Raw genomic sequence first — 23,801 nt, 5'->3', positions numbered from 1 at the left:
CAATTTCCATTGTGGTACACCACCACCTTTCTACTGCTGAGACTGATCAGTTAAGAAATATTGGAGCATTACCAGCAATTTTAAGAAGGCATTTCTGTTAAAGATAATTCATCCTGCAAGTATTGATTTTGATAAGTAGCACAGAGTATTTTCATGTGCTTGTGGGTTTCACGGGCACTTGCTCAAAGATACGAACAAGCACAGTCTTACTACGCTAGGAAGATGTCAGAACAAAACATAATGTCTTGCATGCTAATTAAACTGCAGGTTGTCAGAGGTCACCATGCTCACTGAAAAACCACAAGGTTTCATTGCCTCTCTGTGCTGCCAAGAGATGCTTTGCCGAAACTCCGTTCCTTTGTTGAGGCTGACTGAGATTACATGTCTGAGAAGGGCCCAAGGCAGCAAGGTGGACTGATTTTATACATTCCTCCAACTTTTCTAAGTCCACAATATACCCAAAGGGAACAAGGGAATCGGTTGTAACAGTAAACTCTGTTCTGAATATTGTTGTGTGTATTGAGGAAAAGATGTTTTTAAGAAGAACTTCATGCTGAGGTAAAAACCCAAGATCATCTCAACTGAGCCAGGATACAAAAAAAAAAATCTTACCATTTGAGCAATTAAATACTTGAGTGCTAGGAGCTGGTAACAGAGCCATTTAAGCAAGGTATTTTAAAGCCTAATACTTACTGGGAAAACATGCACATATTGTCAGAAATAAACATGTAACACAGTAATGTCCACTGAAGTTGTACTCATTCAGAGAAGCCATCTAAGAAAAGAAAAAGGCTGAACATGTCACAGAGGATAGAAAAGTTTTTTATTATATTAGTGAGGGCACTAATATGACTAAATATAATATATGGTGTATAGAGAAGCATACCCAGAGAACTATTTATCTTGACTATTTAAAGCTAGATTTTGTCAAAGTTATTTGGAGCAATGCATCCTAAACAAACAAACAAACAAACAAAAAGGAAAAAGTCCACTAATAAATCCAAGAAGTCTGTGGTTTACAAATCAATAGCAAGTTAAAGCTTGAAGTCCTTGGTGATATTTTTTGACTCCCAAGCTTTTCCCACCAGATTTTCTATTGAACATCATGTTTTTAGATTTCCATAAAGTGGAACAATTCAAATAAAATACCTTTAGGAATGCCTGCCTAGATTTTCAAACTCCAGAGAAGGAATGCCTCAGTCTCCTAGGTAATAATACAGCCCAGGCTTTACAATTAAGCAAAATGATGCATTACATTTGTGTTTGCAATATTGTCCTGCATAAGAGTGGCCACTGAAATTTGAAATCAGGCATTCAAATTCCAGAGTCAGAGTAAGGTTCACAATGTGCTGTTCGCCCAGTAAAAAGGGACAGAATGGATGGCATCAGATACAGAGTTCTCAAAAGGGCAACTGCTTTTTTCCTACTCCAGTTCCAAGCATGTCACTGTGCTGTCTGGAATTCTACAACGGAATCTATGGATCGTGGGCTCTTCTGACACCTCTACTCTGCAGTGAATCTTTCTGCCTAGGAAGACGTAACCTCAGTCCCTTATGACATATCCTCATTAGTCTTCAGGTACTTGTAAGAACTGGCAAATTCCACAATACCTTTTCGATATCAATGATCACAAATTTATCTTTCTTCTCAGAACTTTGCATTTTGTGCATAGCAGCTTATTTTCAACTTGTAGAGCATTTAGAATCTTTCTTCTTACATTTAATCAGTTTTCCTAACAGGGAATGGCAAGAGTTTACTGTAGAGGAGAGATCAGAGAGAGAATATTATGCTTTTCCCCCCTGCAACTTTTTTGCAGTAATTGAGAGACTTATCCAGCTTTGCTGCTTGCTCTTTTCCTCCACCTATTTCAAGGCTTACTTTAAAAAACACCTTGACCTGAAAATTTGTGAAATAATAGTTAAATGCCTAGTTATGAGTATTAAGTTTAAAGAAGGGAAAACAAAACATTTTTATTCAGACTAATAAAAAACAAGAGCCAAGTTTTAACACTTATTTAATGCTCACGAATAATATTTTCAAAGAGATTAAAATCTTTGCTATACCTTCAGTTTTCATGTACCTTGTCCTTGCAATTAGAATTTGGCATTGTCACTGCGGGAATTCTCCAGATTGGAACAACCAGTACAGGATCTACAGATTTGTAACCCAAGTCCCATTCTCGGATTTATCTGGCAAATTAGCACAAAAATTATTTTGGGGAACACTGGCTTTCCAGGCTTCTCTAACATTTCAAATTCATTTACCGAAACAGATGTGAGGCATCAGAAATAGTCATTAGTAATTAGCTGGGAACAGTTACATTGTAGAAGAGGGACACTTTTACTCTATTAGGCAAAACCTCCTCAGTACAGCTGAACAGAATTCTAAAGGTAATGCTACTAGCTGAGACTGTTACAGCTCAGATTGGTATTGGCTTTCTTTCAGCTAGAACTCATTTAACGTGAAATAGGTTTTGGGGAGAAAATGGGAAGTTTCTGTTCGCATATTTTTAGCAGCAGTACAGGGTCACAAACAGAAAATTCCTATTTGGTGACACCCAAATTTTAACCTCAGAACTTCATGGAAGTGTACTTTTGCTGTTCTTGTCTTTTTTTTGCACAGATGGCAACTCCAGTAGCCACACTTGTTCAGCTACAAATGCTTTTCAAGCCTTTTTAACCATGAACTCAGTTGCTAGTTTAATTCTCTGAAGCCTCACCTGGAGGGCCTAATGCTATTGACCGGCTTTTCCTTTCCCAAAGGATCAGATATGCATAGAAATACCATAATGTAAACTGAATTCAGTCTCATAATCTGTCAGTACCCTGCTGAAGAAGGGCATATACACCACTAATAAACCAGTGACCATTCTGTAGTCCTCCATGGAAAAGCATATTATGTGCAATACAAAAAGCCACGCTTTCAGTGTGCTTTAACAGTTGGCAAAAAAAGCCCGCAAAGAAGCCTGCAGAATTGGAGTTGACTTGCATCCACTCTAGTTTTCTTTTCCTGATGTGATGTTATCCCCCCTTTCTTTCAAATGGGGATTCGTTATACAATAAGAACAGTTTTTTTCTGGACAGAAGCCATTCTTGCCATTGCAATGAAACTTTTATTTCAAATACATTCTTACAATAAAGCTGCATTTTGTTATACAAGTAGATAAACCCAGGGCACAAAAGATTCACGTATTCCATTTTAAAATACTGGGCTCAACTAAACTGCAGCTGTTCCCATTCATTTCCTAAACCACGTTAGCGATTTTTCAGGGCAATGGAAATAAAGATGTAAACCAAGCCATCTAGGTAATTAAATTACGGTCCAAGGAAATTTGTAACACCACATTAGAAAAGTGTATCTGCTCATTCTTCAGACTCTTTGAAGTGTAGGGTGGCAGGAGTTTCTTTATAAACTCAGAAGTTTTTCGTTGAGAGCAATCTGTGACTGTGTGAGGTTTGCCAAGTAGGTTACCATCAGTAGGTCCTGAGAGGGGAAAAAAGAAAAAAAACAGTGATCAGAAATATTAACAAAGATGGTAGCCCGTTAGGGAGTTGAATTTTTAACACTTATAAAGCAGTTTACAATCAGCTACCAGAAATATTGTTAGTCCTGAAAGTCCTACCCTGAGGAATGCTTCCCTCGCAGGAAGAAGGTTTTGGTATTCCCAGAATATGAAACACTGCTTGTGAAATTTTAACTCTGAGTTCACCCATGTTAACCAGGCAAGTCAAAGGGTATAAGCAAAATTAAAAATTAGTTCTGGTCTTGCAGACTGTGGGTGAACAACACATCCAGAAACTTAGCTTTCGCTTTCTAAAAACCTGTTACAGAAATAAGGTAGCACACTAAAACCTTGTTCATGTCCTAAGTGTTACGCAAGGAGACAGAACTTCAGCTCAGGCAAAGGAAGCTGGCAAGTCACCAGTCATCCTCGAAATCCCTACTGCTTTAAGCTTGGTAATTCATATTATCCAATCATTCTAAAAGAAGAATTGGTGCTGGCTTTCAGATGGCTTGCATAATTCCTAAGTACTTTAAAACTTACTTACTCTCTCATTTGCAGTTGCTTGCAAGATTATTATGGTGAGCTCCTTTATCCACCTTTAGCTCTTAAAACATCAAATTACTGACAAGAAAGGGCTGTATTTTCTATTAACGTGTTTGTATGAAAAGATAGATTGTTTTGATCACAGACAAATTTGTGTCTGTATGACAAATTTTCAAAATTGCTGGCAATACACTGAAAAAATTAGATGATGAACTTACATTGATATTGCTGTTCAACATTGTCTCAAAGTCCTCTGGTGAAATCTTTGGCACCTGGTTAATAAGATCCATCAGGAATCGCCCGACAGTGTTGTCAGCAGCCACTTTGCCAGACTAAGCATAAGACACATACACGTTGATGTGAGTAAAACTCAGTAAGTTTATGGCCCAGAACGAGAATACATAAAAAGAAGAACAAGATGCACAAGCCTACATCAAACTTATCTGCTGACTCAGAAAAAGCTGGCCTTACCAATACATCCTCCGCATACTGGAGCACCATGGTCAGGGTATCCTGAATCCTGGCGGATGCTGACCCCACCTGCTGTAAGTCACTGGATAAGCCAATCACTCGATTAGGGCTAAAACAAGTCTTCATGATAAGGTCCACTGAAAGCAAAAGCAGGATTAGTGAAAAAACCAACTGCCACAGAAAACAGCTTAAATCCTTAACTTTTCAAAGACTTTTATGACAGCTTCAGCAAGACAGTCTAATTCCCAGTAGAATGGCCATTTTACCAGGGTAAAACAAGCATTTAAACAGTGTGACAACAATGGTTATAACCAAAACAGGAAGAAAACATTCACCTCCTATCCGCTCTGTATCATAATAAACATATTTCACTGTTAGAGGTGTGAACATCACGCCCATAGTTTTACCAGGGACTCCCATTGGGGCACTAGAAAAAACAAAAACAAAAACAAAACAACAAACCATTTTCAGCATGGACGTATTTAAGGGAGGAAGTAATAGATTTCCATCTCAATGACCTCTGTTAGCACTGAAGTGTGAACATGAGTAGGTTACTCATTCTCACCAAAATCAGCAATATTAAGACCATGGATAACTGAGGACAGGAAATCAGTGCTGGCATACTATTAATTGCTCATTTTCATCCAAGAATATTCCTAGCGGGTCTGAAGTTTGTCAGCATGTAAGCGTGAAGGGCTAAGTACTATCTTCTTAGCCACAGTTCCTTCTTGCTTATAGAGCAGGTATTCTTCTATCCTAAAATACTCCATGCTCTTTGAGAAATCACTTCAGGAACAAACATAAGTATGACAAAAATTCAAGTACAAAGCACTCTCAACACCTTTATTATTCCTATTATTCAAAGTATTTGAACTTCATTTTATGCTTTAAGTAAGTAAGGTGTCATGGAACAGCTTCCTTTTTGAAGATGCACAGTCAAGAAGCAGTAGACTTCCGCTACAAAGAAAGGCTGGGGTTTTATCCTTAAAGAGGAGAGCTCTTCAGCCAGTACTGGGAAGAACAGTGAGGTGGAATAGTTTCATTTCTCCATATTTAATCTCCATTATCAATTGATAAAAATGGAAGGGGTTAAGGGGAAGAAAGACTGATCAAGAAGATGCCGTTTCAATTATGTTTTAACTGCACTAATCCTCCAACCTGTATAAATAAAAACTGCCAAGTAACAAAGCCCAGTGACTACAGGCTAGCATTCAGACAGCGTGATGGAAGTTAGTCACATTAATGCTAGCTATATGAATCCTGTGAAATGCCACGAAGATGTTCAGAACGCTGTTAATTAAGTCACAATTCCCCAGCCCAACAAGGTACCAGCTTATGAAAGGTTAGGTCTTTCAACTTACATATGATGGTCAAGACATTCCAATGGGAGGTGAGCCATGATCCCTGGCTCACTGCTGTGTTTTAGCTACTGCACAATATTTCCAAAATGAGACACTGCAGCCCACTACATTCCTTGTTACCCTGACATGGTCTCTCTCAGTAATTCAGATCGCTCCCCTCCCAGAAATGCAGCCTCCCGGAGTACCTGACATAGGCTTTAATGCTCATGCGTGAATTCTGGAGACTCGTGTCCACCGTGAGGTGGATTGGATTGTGCGCTTCCCGGCTGTAATATTCGTGGATCAGGACAGAGTGTTCCGTGATGTCATGACCTGTTGCATACCTTCAAAAGAGCACATGTTGAGGAGGCATTCTTCCAACATTCAAGTGCCCAATGTTTGGTATTGTTGGTATTTAGCAGGTTTGTATCCTAAAACACTGATTTCTAAACATTGGGCTGCAGAAGCATACAAAATACAAGTGGTTTAACTAGGGAATTTGTAGTTTTATGACCAGCTGTCCTAGAATTGTAGGAATCACAGGCTGAGCACACACATGCCCGAAACATGCACAGGGCCAGTGCTGCAGTACCAGCCATAAAGAGTTGGTACAGCTGACATCAGACGCCCAAGATTCAGTTATCTGTCACTATGCTCTGGACCAACTCTTGATTTCTGTGTAAGCCAAAGCATGCCAACTAAATCTGGACCAACCAAGCAGATCTTCCCCAAATCAATCCTCTCTGCAGGAGGTAGAGCTTGTTAATCTAGCTCTTTAGCTGCTCTGCAATTAGCTTCTCGCATACACAGGAAAACTCCTGTCATTAGACCTGCAGTTTGCTGTGCCATTAAAAGGTTGTTGAGGAAGTTTGCTCCACAAGAACAGAACTAAGCTATTTCAAAGAATGAGAGAAGCATGAAAAGACTAATAAAGCTGCCTATCCACACACTCAGACACAGCCTCTCTTCCCATAACACCCTACTGATCTTCCTTGGCGTCCCCACACAAGTGCTTCCACCTTTGCTCAGCAGAGAACTTCTGGACGCTCAAGCTGATATCACTGATTCCTCCTGAGGCCTTCGGTACTTTGAACTACTCTTTTGTGTTCTCCCTTCTTTCTAACCAGTTATCTTCTGTGGTGCAGGTTCTGTTACAGGTGGCTAAGTTCTTCTAACAAATCTGTGCAAGTATTCTCTAACTCCTCACTCCTCTGTGATACCTTTTCTAGATATAAATAAAAATAAACCCTGTAAGTCTCCTGTACCGTGTCTTCCTGTTATGAATTGCAGCAGCTTTACAACTGACTCTGTTACAAGAGTTGCAACGTTACTGTCACAAGCACTAGGGCTTCTGCTTCCCAACCTGTGACAAGGTTTCAGGTAGTTGAAGGGACCGACACAGCTACTTGCATGTTCTTGCAGAAGGAGGACTTACCAGCCCAAGATGATCTCGCTAGGAGACACCTTCTTGTGCAACTCATACATGTTTTTGGCAAACTCCATATCGACTGCCACCTGAGAAACGGGACAGGACCAAGTCAGCTGGGTGCAGGGATGCTTAGCCCTTGGCAGAGGACAACGGGGGCCCGAGCCCCAACGCCGCCATCAGAGGGAGCGCAGGGAAGCACCCGGGCCGCTCCGCGCCCCGCCGACCGCTCTGCGGCACAGCCCGGGCGGAGCCCCCGGCGAGGCCGCAGGGCGGCGGGCGGTCCCGCGCTCCCTACCTCATCCTCGGACTCGTTGTGAGGGACGGAGAAGCAGTTGGTGACTTCCACCGAGTGCTTGTCCACGGTCCCTGCGGGGGGGCAGCGCGGTTAGGGGGGCGCCGCGGGGGCGGCGGGCTGCTCGCCCCCAGGCCGGCGGCGGGCGGGGCGGGGCGGCGGCTCTTACCCAGCAGCGTCCCGATGACCCGCGCCGCGCCCTCGTTGCGCCGCTCGAAGCTGTCCACGATGGAGGCCAGCACGACCGGGTGCAGCCGCACCACGCGGCCGCCGGGGAAGGGGCCCGAGAGCGCGGCCGACAGCGGCGCGGCCGGCGGCGGGGCCGCCGGGGCGGCGGGCGGGGGCGGCGCGGCGGCGGGGGGAGCGTTTCCCGCCGGGGCGGCGGGCGCCGCCGTCGGGCTCTGCGCCGGGGCGGCCGTGGGAGCAGCCGGAGCCGGAGCGGGAGCTGTCGCCGCCATTTTGCAAGAGGGAGGTGGGGGGGGGTGTCCGCGCTGGCAATAATTGGCTGGTCTGAACGCCTGTCACGCAGTGCTACCTTCCTATTGGGGAAAGGGGTTCGCTAAGGCCCTCCTGCCATGTGTTAGCCAATCTGGGGAGAGCGATGAGGGAAGACGCTCTGATTGGAGGAAGAGCGCACCGTCTGTGACTGAAGCTTACTCTTGTTCCCACCCTCTCGGGGCCGGAGAGTTTTTCGATTGGGTTCTCGCGTCCCGCGCCTCAGTGCCTATCTGCTCTCTCATTGGCTGCCACCGCCCTTACCGTCTGTCTGTCAGGGTGGGAAGGCCTATTTATTGGCTGTGGCGCCTGGTTGTTAGGGGAAGGCGGGGTTTCTGCTTGTCTGCGCAGCGCAGAGCGCTCGCCCGGCCGGTCTGGCAGCGGGGAGCCCTGGCGGTGCCTGGGGCCAAGGGCCCTGCTGGAGGTAGGCTGAGCAGGGCAGCGTGTCCTGGACCTCCCCGTGGCCTTCCGGGCCCCGCCACCTCAGTGGCCTCAGGGCTGCCCCTGGACCCCTGGGCTGCCTCCGCTGGCTGTGTTTCCCTGGTGCGTTCCCGGTCGCGCTTCAGGCCCGTGCTGCCGTCAGCTGCGGGTGGCCGCTGAGGCGTTGGGGCGGTGGCAGTAGCAGTGCGGGCCTGGTCACAGTGGCAGGGCCGCTGCTGCTGCCTCGGCCTGCCTGCAGTGAGGGTAGAAGCAGTAGCGCTTCTGCTGCTGCCTTACAGCTGTATGGGGATGTGGAAAGCACAGCAGCCTGCAGGCACAGCACCAAGCTGCCCCCACAGTGAAGAAGGTTATCCAGTAGTGCTGTATGTGAGGGCTATACAGCCCTTAGGATGTTGGCCCTGTTTTCCAGGTCTTTGTTGCCAGTGAGGCACAGAAGAGTAAGTGGTTGGCAAGTGTCATGTAGAGAGCAAATGCTGGTTACCTCTGTCCAAGGTTTAATAGTTACCCAACAAATTGACTTCCTGCATATAATTAGCCTGTTACTTGTAGTGCCTCATATGTTTGCTCTCAAGCAACAAACCTGTATGGTTGGGGTAGGTATGGTTGTAAAATGAAGCAGGTATGCTGTTGGTACCTGGTGAGGAGAATGGGTTCTTTCACAGCTTCCTTTTCCCTTTCTTGGCCATATGCTTGCAGCTGTTACGTTAACAGCTGTAGCAACATAGTAACAGATTTACCTCTAAGTCTCTTAGTTCCAAACCTTTTATCACAGTTTTTAATATTAGTTTGACAAACTTTAAGGGATAACTTCAAGTATCATTGAAATGTTTGGGTTTTTTTGGTCTCAAGCTGTCTTTTCCACAAGTAAACTGTATGTCTGTGTATACACATATATAAACACTGAAAGATCCAGAGGTCTCACCTCCTGATAAAATGCTTAGTCCGGTGGAACTATGCCTGTCAAAAACTGCATCAGTTCTCTGGCACCACTTTGTTTATCAGGTGGCTGTTTGAATAATTGAGAACACTTCCAGATAGCTGTTTCCCAGGTGTAGCAGCGAGAAAAGTGCAGTGGTGGTTACTACCTCAGGTGCAATCATCTTTACTCTTTTATAGATCTGCTTTGGGCTCCTGACACTCTTTTCCATATTTGGGTTACCAGTTAAAGTAATTTTAACATAAAAATAATTTTATCATGACTGGTGGCTTTTGGAGTTTTCTCTCCTTCATTAGCTGAGGGTGAACATCATCAGTTGATGAGCAGTTTCAACTCTGTCATTGAAGGCAGGCTTCTGAGTATAAAAGGAGCAGCTCAATAAAAAGGTAACACATTCTGCCTATGTGCTAGCAATTTGCTTCTCTTACATAAATGGGGAACACCTGTCAAAGCTACAAAGGAGAGCTAATGCATGGGAACATGAGCAGATTTTCTCTCTTCATAAAAGCACTTCCTAGTCTGTGTACCAGTAAAAACTGGATCTCCTATTCTTAGGAGCAGCCTTCATTTCTTGTAGGCGTGCCTGGGTCAAATTGCAAAAAGCTTTAAAATGTTTCTGTTCCTGGAGCTTTGATGTGTCATTGACAAGTCTAAGGTGTGAGGCGTTCTTGTTAGAGAGCAGCTGTTTGATCTCATTCTTGTTTGCATCAAACTATCTTTGGTGCTTAATTTGACTTAGCTGCAGATTCAGGTGAAGCAAGCAAGGCTCTTTAAGATGTGCCCATTATACTTCTATGTTGCCACCTTAAAAATCAGGCAGCTTAATATGGAGCTGCAGTTGTGCAAAAAACTGGGAACTGTGATAACCTTCTTTTAATATGTTGACGTCAAACTGCTGGACAGAATGCTAGAGACTGTATGTAGTGAGTAAAGATGGACAGCCTGTATCTCAAAAGTCAAAGATCAGTGGTTGGCTCACACAAAGCCCACTTAATACAAAGACTGTATAAATCTAATGATAAGAAAATCAATCATGTGATAGTGCTTGGGGTAGATGTGTGCAAGCTACAAAACTATTTTTCATTGCTGAATGACTACTGAAAACCAGAGACCTTCATAATTAATATTGTTTCACAAAGTATTGGTTTACTTTTAGAGGAGGGTAGTTACCAGTGACACATATTAATGGCGCCTGTTGTTGAAAGCTTAGTGTCCATCTAGTGAGATGATTACAGTAAAATTTTTCTGCCTAGAGGAAAAACAGAAGACACATTCACACATGAACATGGATCAGCTTGGTAACTCAGGGCCTTCTGATTTTACATTTTTCCTTGCTTGGTTTCCCTGCATCTGATTTTGGTGGTGAATATAATTAACCTCCTAGCTCTGCTCTTGTATGATTTCTCTTTATAGTCCTTATGTGTGACTGAGACATTATTATTGCATTTGCTGTCATGTCAGCTGCATTTTCACAGATGATGTATAATTTCTTTATCAGTAGCTATCTTCTCATTTTGCTTGTATTACTGGAAGTAACATCATCTCTTGCTCTAAGGAAAAATATTTCTTACATTGCATTACAGGTAAAATAAAATATTTACAATTTATTTGATTCATCATCTCAGGACGTAGTTTTATCTGGTTGGTTTCATGGGACTGAATACGACATTTTTATTCCATTATTATAAGAATAATTTTCTATTGTGCATTCTGCTTAAGAAGTTAGTAGAGTCTTTCAGTGATTTCTGCCAAGAGAAAAATCTGTTATTGAACTTAACTTTTACATAATCATGCTTATTTAGGAAAAAATGAGTATCAGGTCTCATTTTCCAAATAACTTTGAGATCAAAGGACAGAAGTCCATTTCCCTGCCTGGAATTTCACATGTGTGTCTCCAGCCTTCATTGTGCTCACAGAGCTCCCCCTTTACCTCCTCTCACAGTTGAGTTACCAGCACTTTTGTTGTCTACTGGTTATCTGTGTTTTTCAGGATCCATATGTTCTGCCTTCTCTCCAGGACTTTTATATGATGTAGTCATCAGCAATGATTTCAGGTTTTGGTTTTTTTTGGGTTTTTTTTTTTTTTCCTATTAAAAAAAGTAATAGTTCCTTTATTTAGTCTTAATGGAGTGTCTTGGATACTCATCCGCTTCCTATGCGTTTGGGAATGCCAGCAGATGACAGAGTTGTTGGTAGCAGTCATTTCCCAGTGTAATGTGTCAGCTGATTCAGCTTCATATTAGCAAGGGGGATTCAAGCCCCTCCCTGCTTTTGTGTAATGTTTTATGGGGTTACCTTAATTATCAGAGAAATAACACTGACGCATGGGACTGCTGAGGTAATGCCTAGAGTGAAAATCCAAATAGTACCTACAAATAATGAGGCATAGTGTTAATTGCATACCACACTGATAAAAGAATATACCTTCTCTAAAGTTAGAGTGGTAAGGGAAGTTATCAGGTGTTCAAAAAACAGCACATTGGGGACTGCCATGTGCTTTTTATTTTTCACTATGTGGAAATATAGAAATCCAAGCTAAAGTAAAAGTAATTTCACAGAATTGCTTGTAGTGAGAAGTAGCAGAAGGAAATGTACACAGGCTGGCATACTTAGGGCAACAGATCCTTTCACGGTCAGCGTTTTACACTCATTGAAGAAGGGAAAATAGACGTGTACTGAACAAAGGGTGGCTGTGGAAATAAACAAATACCCCCAAACCTTAGCAAACCCCAAACGGTACAAACTAATTGGCTCAGACAAGTGTTGAAAATTTCAAATTGTCGAAATATGTCCCAAGACAATTTATTTAGCTGTTCATGATTCTTGTATGTACCAGTTCCATTGCTTCTGATGACCAGTGAGAGATCTGTCAAAGAAGAGAGAAGGTGAACTACATTTAAAAGCCACGGTAAAAGGCATTTTGATCTAAAAGGCAGATTTCCGTTATTGTAGTACTGTAGTCCCTCAGCCTTCAGTGGGAATGTAGCAGTAATAACTTGGAACAGGCTTCTCCTGAAGAGACAGTGGTTTTTGGTGCCCCCCCCCTTTTTTTTTTTAATTTAGTCCATACTGTTGGGATCAATGGCCAACTGCTTTCATTCCAAATGCTGATAGGATGTTCCAAAAGTGTCTTCTGTTGTCTCATACCGTGCCTCTCCCCAGGTATGTACAATCAGGTGTTCACCCTATTTTCCCAGATGAGTTTGACTGGAAATGCTAGCCCAAATAGTTTATATAAAAGCCTTTTATCATGAAGATCCGTATCACATTTGTATATAGAAAACAGTGACTAAACTTATAAAAGCCCTTATGAAATTTATCCTGTGAGCATGCACCCTTGGCTGGATTATTTTTGGAAAAGTTTGTTTCAGCTGTTCTCAGGGCCAGGTCAAGATCATATAATTCTTTGATTATTAAATGAAGGTGTGTATAAAGGTAGTCCTGCATCCACTGTTACCCCTTTCTCTGTACTAGCCGCAGGATATTCAGACACCCACGGCAGGACTAAGGCTGTTCAAACGATAATGGAAAAGCTTACGAGGCGTAATCCCTGTGCGGGCATTGCTGCATCGTCCAACTGCCATGCCGCAATTTGGTGGGGAAAATCAGAAATATTGAATAGTGATGCTCCAGCTTACATGTGCATATTGCAAACATTTGCATAGAGAGAGATGTTGCTAGACGTAACTAGAGCAGGCCAATTTTTTTGGCAGATCATCAGGAATGCTTCAGATGCACGGATAGAGACATGAGAAACAGAATCTTACCTGAAGTGTACTATTGTCTAGGTTTTGGTTTTGAAAATCTAAGAAAAACACAAGGAAATAAAAGGATGAAATAAGAATAATGTATGATGTGGGACATGGAGAAAAAGAAACTGGGTGACTAGAAATAGGAATGTTTGGGAAATGTGAAACTCCTTGACATGTGAGATTTATGGGCAATGAATGATCGAGATCTTGTGGCGGCTCGCAGAAGGCAGACCTGCAGGAAGCGCCTGAGAGACGGTCTGCTTTGCTTTCCAGCAAGACCAACTGATCTGATGAAAGCGGCACTGCCTCTCCTGCCAGACGGAAGAAAGGCAATTCGTCCAGGCGTTTTGCGAAAGGCCTTGTGCTGGCCCTGCATGCGGGAGTCTCTTGCTGGCTCCGCGTTTGCAGCCCGAGAACCCGCCGTGCTGGGCTTTCCGGGCCTCCCTGACGTAAGGCCGCGGCCCTCGGGGTGCCGGGGCCCGGGCTGCCGCCCTGCGGCCGGGCCGGGCCGGGCCGCGCGGCCGGAGCGGGGCCTCCCCGGCAGATGGCGGCAGGCGCACGCGGTCCGGCGCGCGCACCGGCGCTGCCTCGCGCGGGGCCGTTGCGGCCCGCCCCCTCCCCGTGGCCGGGCACCATTGCCCCGAGACGAGGTCCCTCCCTAATTGGATTTACTGATTATTGCCGAGAGATGCAGTTTTATTTTCCTCTGATACTAAAGCAATTAGATAGTCATGAATGCCAACCACATCCTTTGTAATCACTTGATGCTAATTAATTAGTGACTTAACTCTGCCTGGTTTGAAGTGGGAATTTGTGCATAGTACTTTTTCCAGCAATATTTATTATACGTATTTGATTTGCGAGTTCCTTTCTTCAATTAATAGAATTAAGGTAGACTCAATGAGGTGGAATTCATTAATTTTACCTTAATTCTACCTTAATTCTTCTGTGCCATTTCACCTAAGAATGTCACAGAGAGATTTACTTATGGACGTTATGGTGGTGCAATCAACCCCATATGATGTGCTGTACAACCCCAAATTTTACTGAAATATATGGTAATGAAAGGTATTTTGGGTCTTTGATGAAAGCACGAACTCTCTAACCTCTCAGGACATTCCTGCTACTTGATGATCTATGACTGTGATTATTTTCTGCTTTTGACTCAAATCATGTTCAAGAGTCAGCTTTCAAGTGAGAGGCATTTATATATACTACTCGTACTTAAAACTAAGGTAGAATGTGCTTGCCCTGACCTAGCAAAGCAGTTAGGTGCACTACCTTGCAAGATCAAATCCTGTGTCATTGTATTACATTACATTCTGCCTGCCTACCCCATGCAGTGGGAACTGAAGAAAACCTAGCTATGACTCCTGGCTTTTCTTTTTTTTTTTCCCGGGGAGTATGGGGCAGAAGTGTGGCAGCGCTACTGTCCTTTCCATGTAATCAACTTGAATAAGTAATCTCTGGCAGGCAGCCTTTAACACATTGTCCCTTTGTCTGGTAACTTGCTGCTACTATGCTTGACTTAAAAGCATTTGTAACGCAGCAGTGCTGTGTCCTTGAATAGCTACTGATATCCAAATAAAATGAAGTGTAATGTCACTGATAGCAGATAAGTATGAAAGTTCTTGTTCAGGCAGATCTCAAATATTAAAAATTTCTAACACTTGTTACAGCTAATGCATCAGTGTGCTATTTGTTGGGAAAATAATCTCTTCTCCCAGTCCTTTGTTCTTATAAAATCACCTTACAGCTTTACTTCTCTCAGGAGTAAGCATGTCCTTTCCTTGGTGTCCTTTACAGCATGGGTCAAAGTCACCATTTTGCATACATTTGAGCCCAGACCAAAATTGCATAGGTCCCCAGAAGCACTGAGCTAGACCTTTGGGACTGGCACTGTTCACTGTGCCACTCAGCACAAACATTTGCTTTGGTGTCTTGAGGTGGAATCTGCAGGCAGAGGTGAATTAACTGGACTGGAAAATACATATTTCATTTGATGGTGTAGGAAAGCCTGCTGAGAGATAAAATGGCAAATGTTGTTATTTTGTGAACTCCAAGGATTATATGATTTTTACATCACCAGAGTCTGACAGTGTTGTCTGTCCTTCACAGCTCTCTGCTTTTTTTCCAGTATGAGGCAGCTGCATCATGATGTGTTGGATGAATAAGGGGGCAATGAGGGAGAAGTTAAGAAGATAATCATTACATACAGAAATGGGAGCTGAAAAGGAACAGCAGTAATAAAATCTAGGGGACAGTTTCTGTGTAGGAGCCTGGGAGACCGGAGGGCCCATTGCATTTCTGTTACTGGCATCTTGGGCGATGTTAAGGCAAGTCATCCATGTAACTGAAGTAATGACAGAGGCATACTTTGGGTAGTGTTTTAGCTCTTCCGATGTGAAGTGTTTGATAACAACTAGATAGTATTATTCTCCTCCTATCTCTGCCACTGACTTCGGGGAATCATTTAACATTTAGATTTCAGTTTTCTATTTCTGCAAAATATGACTAATGATATTGTAGTGGCTAGGTTTGTATACAGGACATGCACAGACAGCCGACTCAGGAAAGGCAGGAAAGACCTTACCCTTTGAGGAAACAGCTTTGAGAGGAAGCTGAAGAGTGCATTTCCTGACCCAGAGGCTGTGCACTTTGGAGAGGGAGGAAGTGTTCAAGTAGCCTAAGCAGGAGGAGAACAGTAACCGTCTCTATACTGTTTTCCAATAATAAATGGAAATAATTCTTTAGCTGAGGTGAGTTCATGCTGCTGAGACCTCAGGTGTAGCAGGAAAATTTGATTGCATTTTATATCAAACCTGTTCATCATGAAAGTTTGGACTATACTGTAGTGTTTGCAAGGGCTGCTTTTGCTAAATGGTGTCCTAACCAATCTGTCTGTAGATTTGAAATACCCCAAATGCTGATATAGAAATTCACCTTCAATATTCTGTTTGCCAGTTTGTCTTTCTGCATGAGAAAACATGCTACAGCATTGGCTGAGTGAACTGGATAGGGCTGGTTGGACTGGTCCAGACAAATAGAGAATTGATTCCAAGCTGCCCAGTACTCCAGCTGAATCACAAGCCTTTACAGCTCTGCTCAACTTGAGTTATTGTGGCAGATAGGGGAGTACACAAACACAATTAATTAGGCTGTTCAGGTGAGATTTTTAGCCCCCTTCTGAAAAGTCAAATTTCTGTTTCCAGCTACAACTTCACAGTGAATTTCTTTCACCCAGTATTATTTGATTGGAAAAGTTCAGAATTTCCAAAGTTGTTTTTAGATGTGCTAGGGATTTTCTCTTCTAATTCTCTCCAACATTTGGGATTTGTTACGTACTATTCTGAATGACATCCCTTTGCATCTCTTTTTTTGCACTGGAATAAATAACAAGAGCTGATCCATCACTGAAATATCACCCCAGTCGTTTGTTTCCATGGCTGCCAGCAAGGCTGCTTTCTGCCAATGGCAAAATTTATGGGAGTTATCCGTCACCATGCCCAGTCATCTTCCCTTAGCTTGCTCTGTCTAGAAATCTTTCGTTTTCATTCTCTGCCCTCTGAAGTCTACAGTGGATTCTGTCTCTCTCCAAAAATACTGTAAAACTTCTCTCCCGGATCCTTTTGTTGTTAGGCATTTTCCTTACCAAGTATTAATAAATTGTCTCATTTTTAAATGTGCCAGTATCTTACATTTCATCTGTATACACCTTGGGATATTCTGTAGAGTCCGTTAACAGAATGGTCAGGTTCAGTAAGTACATCTTATCTTAAAGACAGTGGAAGTAACAACCTTTTGCATTTTTATGTCTTGTCCCAGTTTAGCGAATATGAGAAGCGAATCCATTCCTCATTTCTGAAAGAAAAGATTTTTGAATGGTAGGAGAAACCTAACCAGAAAAAGACATTGCTTTGACTTCCTAGTAAGAAGTCTCCCAATGGCTTTAAAGATAAGAACGTGTAGGTGTTGCAGCCTGACCATTCAGTTATCATTTCTCTTATACCTCATTTGATGTTTTAAAAAGTAGGTAGCCAAAAAGTTACTGGGTGATACTTTTTGAAAAACTCCTGGCCAAAGGACAGAAGCATGGGTAGTATTTCCAGAGTCTATCTTCTGTCTCAGATGATTGCTCATGTTTGGAGCCTGGACTCTGTATGTTCTCTCTGTGGTCAATGGTAAGAGAAGTACCTTCAGAAGGCAATTCAGTCACCTTGCTAAAGTCTAGTATAGATGCTTGTAGTTGCCCTCTTAAGTCAATTGTCACTCTGAGTATTGATTTTATGGAGACAGAGCCTAGATGTCCAACATAAGCATCTAATTTACCTGCTTAATGCAAACCATCTGAACACAGCCCTAACCTGTGAAAACAGGATGACAACATGAAACGAAGAACTGAGGTGGCATCAGCTTGTGGTAGTGCTAGCCAGCAGTGGGGCAGCTGAATTCTGAGTATTTGGGAATGAAAGGGAGGCTGGGCTAGCAGCTTGCTTTTCTGTTCTTGCTTCTGCACTCTAATCACTGTACTCTAGTTCATTAATGCCTTCTATTTCATTCTGAACGTGCCTGCCCCTATGGCTTCAAATATCTCTTGTCTGTAGAGCTCAAAAAAAAAAAAAAAGTTTTATCTCTATCAAGGATCTAATTTTTGGGGAAGGGCTTTGTTTGTTTCTGTATTTTTTTACTTTTAAAAAAATATTTTTATTTTTAGGAATTGAAGAAATGATTAGAAACAGAAGAACAGAAGCTAAAGACTCGTTTTGGGGGTAGCACAGCATCTCTCCAGCAAAATGAAAGTCTAGAGCATTGGACTTAGAAACACATGCTCTCAGAGTGGTAGAGGTTAGACGTACAGTGATGCCCAGTGGAACTGAGTCAGATTTTACCTCAGTCCCTGCACTGGGTCCTGTGTTGACTGATGTGGCCTTCAAAGAAATCTAGCCTGCAGGAAACAATAAACTTAGGGGCATGGATGAAATATTGATCATCTGAATATAGCCTAGAGTCTTTCTGCATCAGAGTAAGATACGGATAATAACACCGCCTTGCTTTACAGGAGAATTATGGAGAATTAGTTTGTTAGAAGCTTGGATATTCTGTCCTGGGAGAGGTATGAGTACTGTAGATAGAGGGAGTGAAAAAAGCTTCTCCATATTTCTTCTGTAAAATGTTTCTGAGACTGGCAGTCTGCAACCTTTCAGCAGTGTTTAAATTCACTCTCTTGAAAAGAGAAGCATCTCGCTCTCTGTGGTACTGTTTGCTGTTTCTCAGTTTGAAATCACCTACTAGAACCCCAGAGGGTTTCTCAAACAGCTGACCATTAAACACAGTCAGGAACAAAGATCAATTGAAAACACATTTAGATTTCAACTTCCAGGTCTGCTTTTAATTTCTTAGAATCAGCATTGGGAGTTATTACTGTGGTCAGACTGGCCTTTTATTTGTTCTATGGCTGATTCATATAAACAATCAACTTCAGGGATGCCCAACTGCTTTCTGGGTTTTTTGAATATTTTTTTTTTAATATCTTCCACATATTCCCAAAGTTATCAAAAGATTATGGTTTTAAATGCAGAAAACATGTTAAATAGAAACACATTATTGGAAACAGAACTATATTTATGAGTCTAGAGGGAGTTCACCAGAAACTCACTTTGCAAGCAGAATTTGGGTCATGGCACCTTAAAGCTTCAGTAGCTTTTTTGAGTCTGGGATCTGGATTTGTAGCAGCCTGGATTATTATTTCTGTTCAGATGGAGCTATACAGGCACAAAAGGATATATAGCTCCAAAGAGTTTGCAGTTCAGGTAGAAATCAGTGGTTTGGCTGAGCTTACTTATGCCTTTAGGGGACAGGAGGGGAATCCTAAGTGTAGTTTGTAGCAACCTCTGGGCATTAAAATGACTGAAGCACCTGCAGTTCTGTCGATGGCTGTTCTGAGCTCTGACCTCTTTCTCTTGTGTAAGGTGCCATGCTACTGTGTTGCCACCAGAAGCGTGATGCCAAACACGTAATTTTTTTGCAAGTCTTGCAATAATTGCTGGGTTTGCCTTTTGTTGTTTTTTTTTTTTTTCTTTTTTTTTTAAGACAAGATACTGTAGTCCTAAAGTAAGTGATAATACCAGCTTTTAGAGTTTTGTATTATGTTTTTAATTCTCAATGTTACAAAAGAAAATTATGACTATAGGAATACTGTATCAAGCAAATATTGTTTTGTCAATATGCAAAAACTTTCACCCACTTTCACAATTTTGGGGATCTTTAGATAGGATATTTGAATGTTGAAAGCTGATGGCAATATAGCATCACTGTCAAAGAAGAAAATAAAAATTAAAACACAAGCATACATATGTTTGTGTTATATATGTTAGACCAATACATGGCAAATACATTCCAATGCAGACACACTCAAAATAGTTTAGGTATGAGAAGCCCTAAGGCCATGTTAGTACAGCAGCCTCCCTGGACTAATACACCCTTCACAGTGGGGCCACTTAATTTCTGTGCTCAGTCAGCTATATTATTTCCCACAACCAAGCTAACTAGCTCAGGTACCGCAGCTATCACTGTATGGTGATACTTGTAATGCAGACCTATAACTTCGCAGAAGGACAAGCACACGGGAACAAACAACATTCCCAGCAGAGATCCCAGGCTCTGAGTCAGTATTCTAAATCTTTTTAAGGGAATAGCATTAGGGATAGCTTCAATATACAACAGGGTATTCATTATGAATAATGGTAGCCTAGAGCCAGCTAATTATATTTGCAGGGTGGTTTCTCTAAAAAGCATATGTTGGACAGATGGTAGTCAAATGATCAGTCACGCCACCATCTACAGCAAGTCCGAGGGCTGTGGGGAAAAATGTAGTGTGTGGAGCATAGTTCTCATTTTTGTGGGAGCCTTGTACTTTTTTACAGGTATACAAAGGCCCACAGAAATATATAAGTTGTTGGTTAAGAATTGTAGAGCTGCTGATGGTTGGCTACAGCAAGTTAGACAAAGCTTCACCTTGATGTGCTTGTTACCCTTGGGTGACTGTGAATCCTATAACAGAACTCTCCAAAGGTGGTGAGACTGCATGCTAGCCAGAGCTTTGCAGAAGCCTTTTTTAGGCTGGAACACTTCTTGCTTCTCTTTTTATTCCTTTCCCTTGAAAACTTTTATTTTTGTGTGCTTTTTCTTCAGTCTGCTTTCTCATGGAAGCTCTCTATGCTGTTACGTTTCATGTCAATAGCATTGGAAGAGTATCCCTTCAACTAAAACTGTTGTTCAATATTCTGTTGCAACTGAGGTACTCCAAGCAAATATAACTGCCTGCGTAGACAGCGACTTGTAGCATAGTCCAGTATTTAACAGGGCTTATGTAAGGTAGTGTTCAGTCTTCATCATCTTTGTTCAGCATGGGAACTAGAATTGTATTTCCTGTGTGATAGCAAGCCTTTCCTAAGACATAATTCTGACCGTGGGTTCATAACAGTACTGATTTTAGTGTATCTTAATTGTTGCTAAATGCATTTGTTTTGTCAGCTGAAGTCAATTACAGGACACATGCTAGGCAAATAGAACAGGGTACTTAATTGTTTCAAGCGGTATGTCCAGTCCGTGTCACCACAGAAGTTCTGCTGGGTTTTGGGTAGAACTTTTGCAAAGCCTCAAGACTGCTTCATTAAAATGAAATCTTTGGTTTCCGTTGCCTTTTAATCAAATGCAAACCAGAGCTTCCAGGGATTGTAAGGGATTGTAATAATGTCTCAATTTGAATTTGGCTCTTTTGCAGCCCATCAAAAGAAGTTGTCCTTGACAAAACCAATATTTTAAATATCTGCTCACAAGCACTGGAGCCAAAAGGTTGCTATTTCATTTGGCAAAATACCTTCCCAAGAACAAGACTGAGATGTGAAGCTGAGCCAAGATAAGCTCTAACAGATGCTTAGCCTAGAAAGCACTAGACTGAACGGCTAAAATTGTTGAAAGAGTATACAGGAAAAGGAAAGGGCAGCTAGCTAGTTCTGCTTCTGACTTGCTGGGTAGGCAAGCTGCATCCCTTCTGTCCTAGCGCTCTGCCAACTAGAGGACCTATCTTGTCTGTCTGCCACCTCACTTCAGCTTCTGGGGCTTAATCCGTTTTCTTGCTGTGAGTACTGCTGTAGTCAACAATAGACCTTCTTCTGTTCATAACAGCTGAGGAGTCTAATCTTGTCCTTTCCTAATGGACTCTGTTTAGCTTGAATAGCGAATACTTTTTGGATCAAGAGGCTCTGCTGTGGCCTTCCATTCACACTTTCCATAATGACAGTCCTTGAGCTTGCAAAAAAAAAAAAAAAAAAAGTTTCACATGCAAGTGAGATTTGAGAATTGCAAAAGCTGTGCTCCTGTGATGACTGAGGTTGATCTAACTGGCCACACAGTCCTCCTTTCCTTCCAGGCTTGTTCTGGCCTTTGTCTGTCCTCATATAATGCTGTCTTTGCTCTCGGATCTGGTGAGAAATTTAAAAACTTTCTTTGTGTCTTTTCTGTTAATGCGAAGAAGGGGCATAGGACTCTGAGGCATGGACAGAGCAGGACTCTGGTGGCCAGCAGTTGGATTGGTTCAGGTTGTTGTAAAACTACAGCCTGATGATGCCGTTCTATGACAGTTTCTGTGAAACTGCAGCTTAAGTAAGTACTTGGTCATTCTCCAGATCCTGACAGTGAGAGCAGATGAGGACAAACAAGCTAAACAGCTTTCCTGGGGTACAGAGATGCCTGATCCATAACCAGAACTGAAGTCCTGGGTTCTTAAGTCAGACTGTAATCACAGATATCACCAGGATATAAGCAGCTAATTGCTGCTCTTCTGGAAACAGTCAGTCAGTCTAGACAGCTTTGTTCAAGTTAAGAAATACCAAGCATCCGTGCTCAAGAAAAAAGCTAAATAAATGCTGGTTGTGTTGCAGTAGAGGTTGGGACGGATTCTTATCTCATTGGCTTTGATGCATGCCTGGAGTAGGCCTTCTATCTGGTGTAATTGAAACCAGCATGTCTTGTGAAATTAAAATTTTCTAGAGCTTGAGGCGGAGAGGAGAGCAAGTGGCAAGGATACCAACCCTGTTCATAAATCCCTAAATTCAAAGAAGCAGGTGTGTGTTTGTGTATGTGTCTTAATTTATTTAGGCTGGCTTTGACACTGGGTTTCTTCCCTAGGCAAAATTCAGAAGGAGCTTTGCCTTAACTGCTCCTGTGAAGCCTGTGCCCATGGAAATAACACAATATGACTGATGCTCCTTTGCATAAACTCCAGCATGGCTGAATCCAAGGAACTGGTAATCTCATTCCATAACTGTAACTCCTAACATCTGAAATCCAGGATCACAGTGAAAATAGTAGTGGGAGAAAGATAGATTGCTTAAAAGAAAAAAAAAAAAAGAATAATTTGTATTTTAAAAATAGCCAGCATATGCTTTCTCAGAAGCATGCTGTGCTGTGCTATATAACAAACTAAGATAACATTAGTGGCCAAAAAGTACTCATAATGAACAGGAGACATCCTTTGGAAGGTGTTGGCTCACATTGATTTCAATATCTTTTATTGGACAAAAGGGGTTCCCAAAGCACAGACTTGGGCTTGTCACAATCCTGGTAAATTATTATCCTGATATTACTCTAATGAGATGGTATGAGCATGGTGATAGCAGGCAAAGGTCTTGGGAAGTTAGGATTCAGGGGAATCCATTGAAAATCTCAACTTGACTAAGAGCATCTGACCCTCCCTAGAAGTCTGACTTTGTATTAAATATGTGGCAGCACTGTTACCAAGAGTGCACCTTGGGAAAGAACACTCCCAGAAAAATCTCTTTCCCAGTATTTCCTAGGAGTCAGTTTGGGCACGTCTTGAACAAGGTTGCTGCACTGCAAACTGCTTGGTTTGTATGGGTTGGCTAGAGCAGCTTTTGGGGGACATTTGAGCTTTGATTTGCTTACTGGTCCAGACCTTGTGAGGTCTGGTAGAAGAGGCTTTCTCCATCCTACATTTAAAGAAGCCTTAGTGGGTTGCTCTAAAGAACTGGGGTATTGGCTTCAGCTTCAAGTTAATGAAACCATAGCAACCTGCTGTGGGATGCAGCAGTTGACAGGCTATATATCAAGAATTGTTCAGTCTCTGTGAAAGTGGGAATAAGCCTCCAATACCTGATGTTAAAGAACTCCTACAAGTTTGGCTAAGACTCTGCATTTAACAGTGAGGGGTCTAGGACATAAATAAGACATTCAGGTTCCATCTAGCAGAAGCTAGATGTGCCTGCTTTAATGTAAGTGTAAGAAGCTATCTTCACAGAGGGACTGAGCATAATCTGAAACCAGCTGTCTCTCTATAAGCATAGACAAAGTCACAACAAGAAAGCCATGCTGATCATTGGGTAGAAAATGCCCTGAAAAAATTTGCTGGCTCAAGGAGCAGGCATGTTATTCTCTGTAATGGGAGAATTTTTTTTTTTCAGTCTGGTTTGACCTCAGATTGTATTGTTCATTCTGTTATCAGAATTGGTGATCTGTAAGCCCAGGACACTGTCTTTTAAATGATGCCTGTATCATTTATCACAGTTTTTTCTCTCC

At 42.2% G+C, this 23,801-nt stretch overlaps 1 protein-coding gene across 1 annotated transcript; it reads right to left on the bottom strand.

Moving 5' to 3' along the window:
- Nucleotides 1-863: 863 nt before the first annotated feature.
- Nucleotides 864-8,043, bottom strand: EIF3F (eukaryotic translation initiation factor 3 subunit F). Its single transcript, XM_082310362.1, has 8 exons — nt 7,750-8,043; nt 7,584-7,654; nt 7,295-7,374; nt 6,066-6,203; nt 4,855-4,946; nt 4,520-4,656; nt 4,267-4,380; nt 864-3,483 (listed from the first exon to the last, which is right to left on the bottom strand). Exons 1-8 carry the CDS (start codon nt 8,036-8,038, stop codon nt 3,406-3,408), a joined length of 999 nt encoding a protein of 332 aa, XP_082166488.1. The 5' UTR covers nt 8,039-8,043; the 3' UTR covers nt 864-3,405.
- Between the last annotated feature and the right edge of the window lie 15,758 nt (nt 8,044-23,801).

Source organism: Platalea leucorodia (genome assembly GCF_965183815.1).
Source record: "Platalea leucorodia genome assembly, chromosome: 4".
NCBI lineage: Eukaryota > Metazoa > Chordata > Aves > Pelecaniformes > Threskiornithidae > Platalea > Platalea leucorodia.
This window is presented reverse-complemented; position numbering and strand designations above follow the sequence as displayed.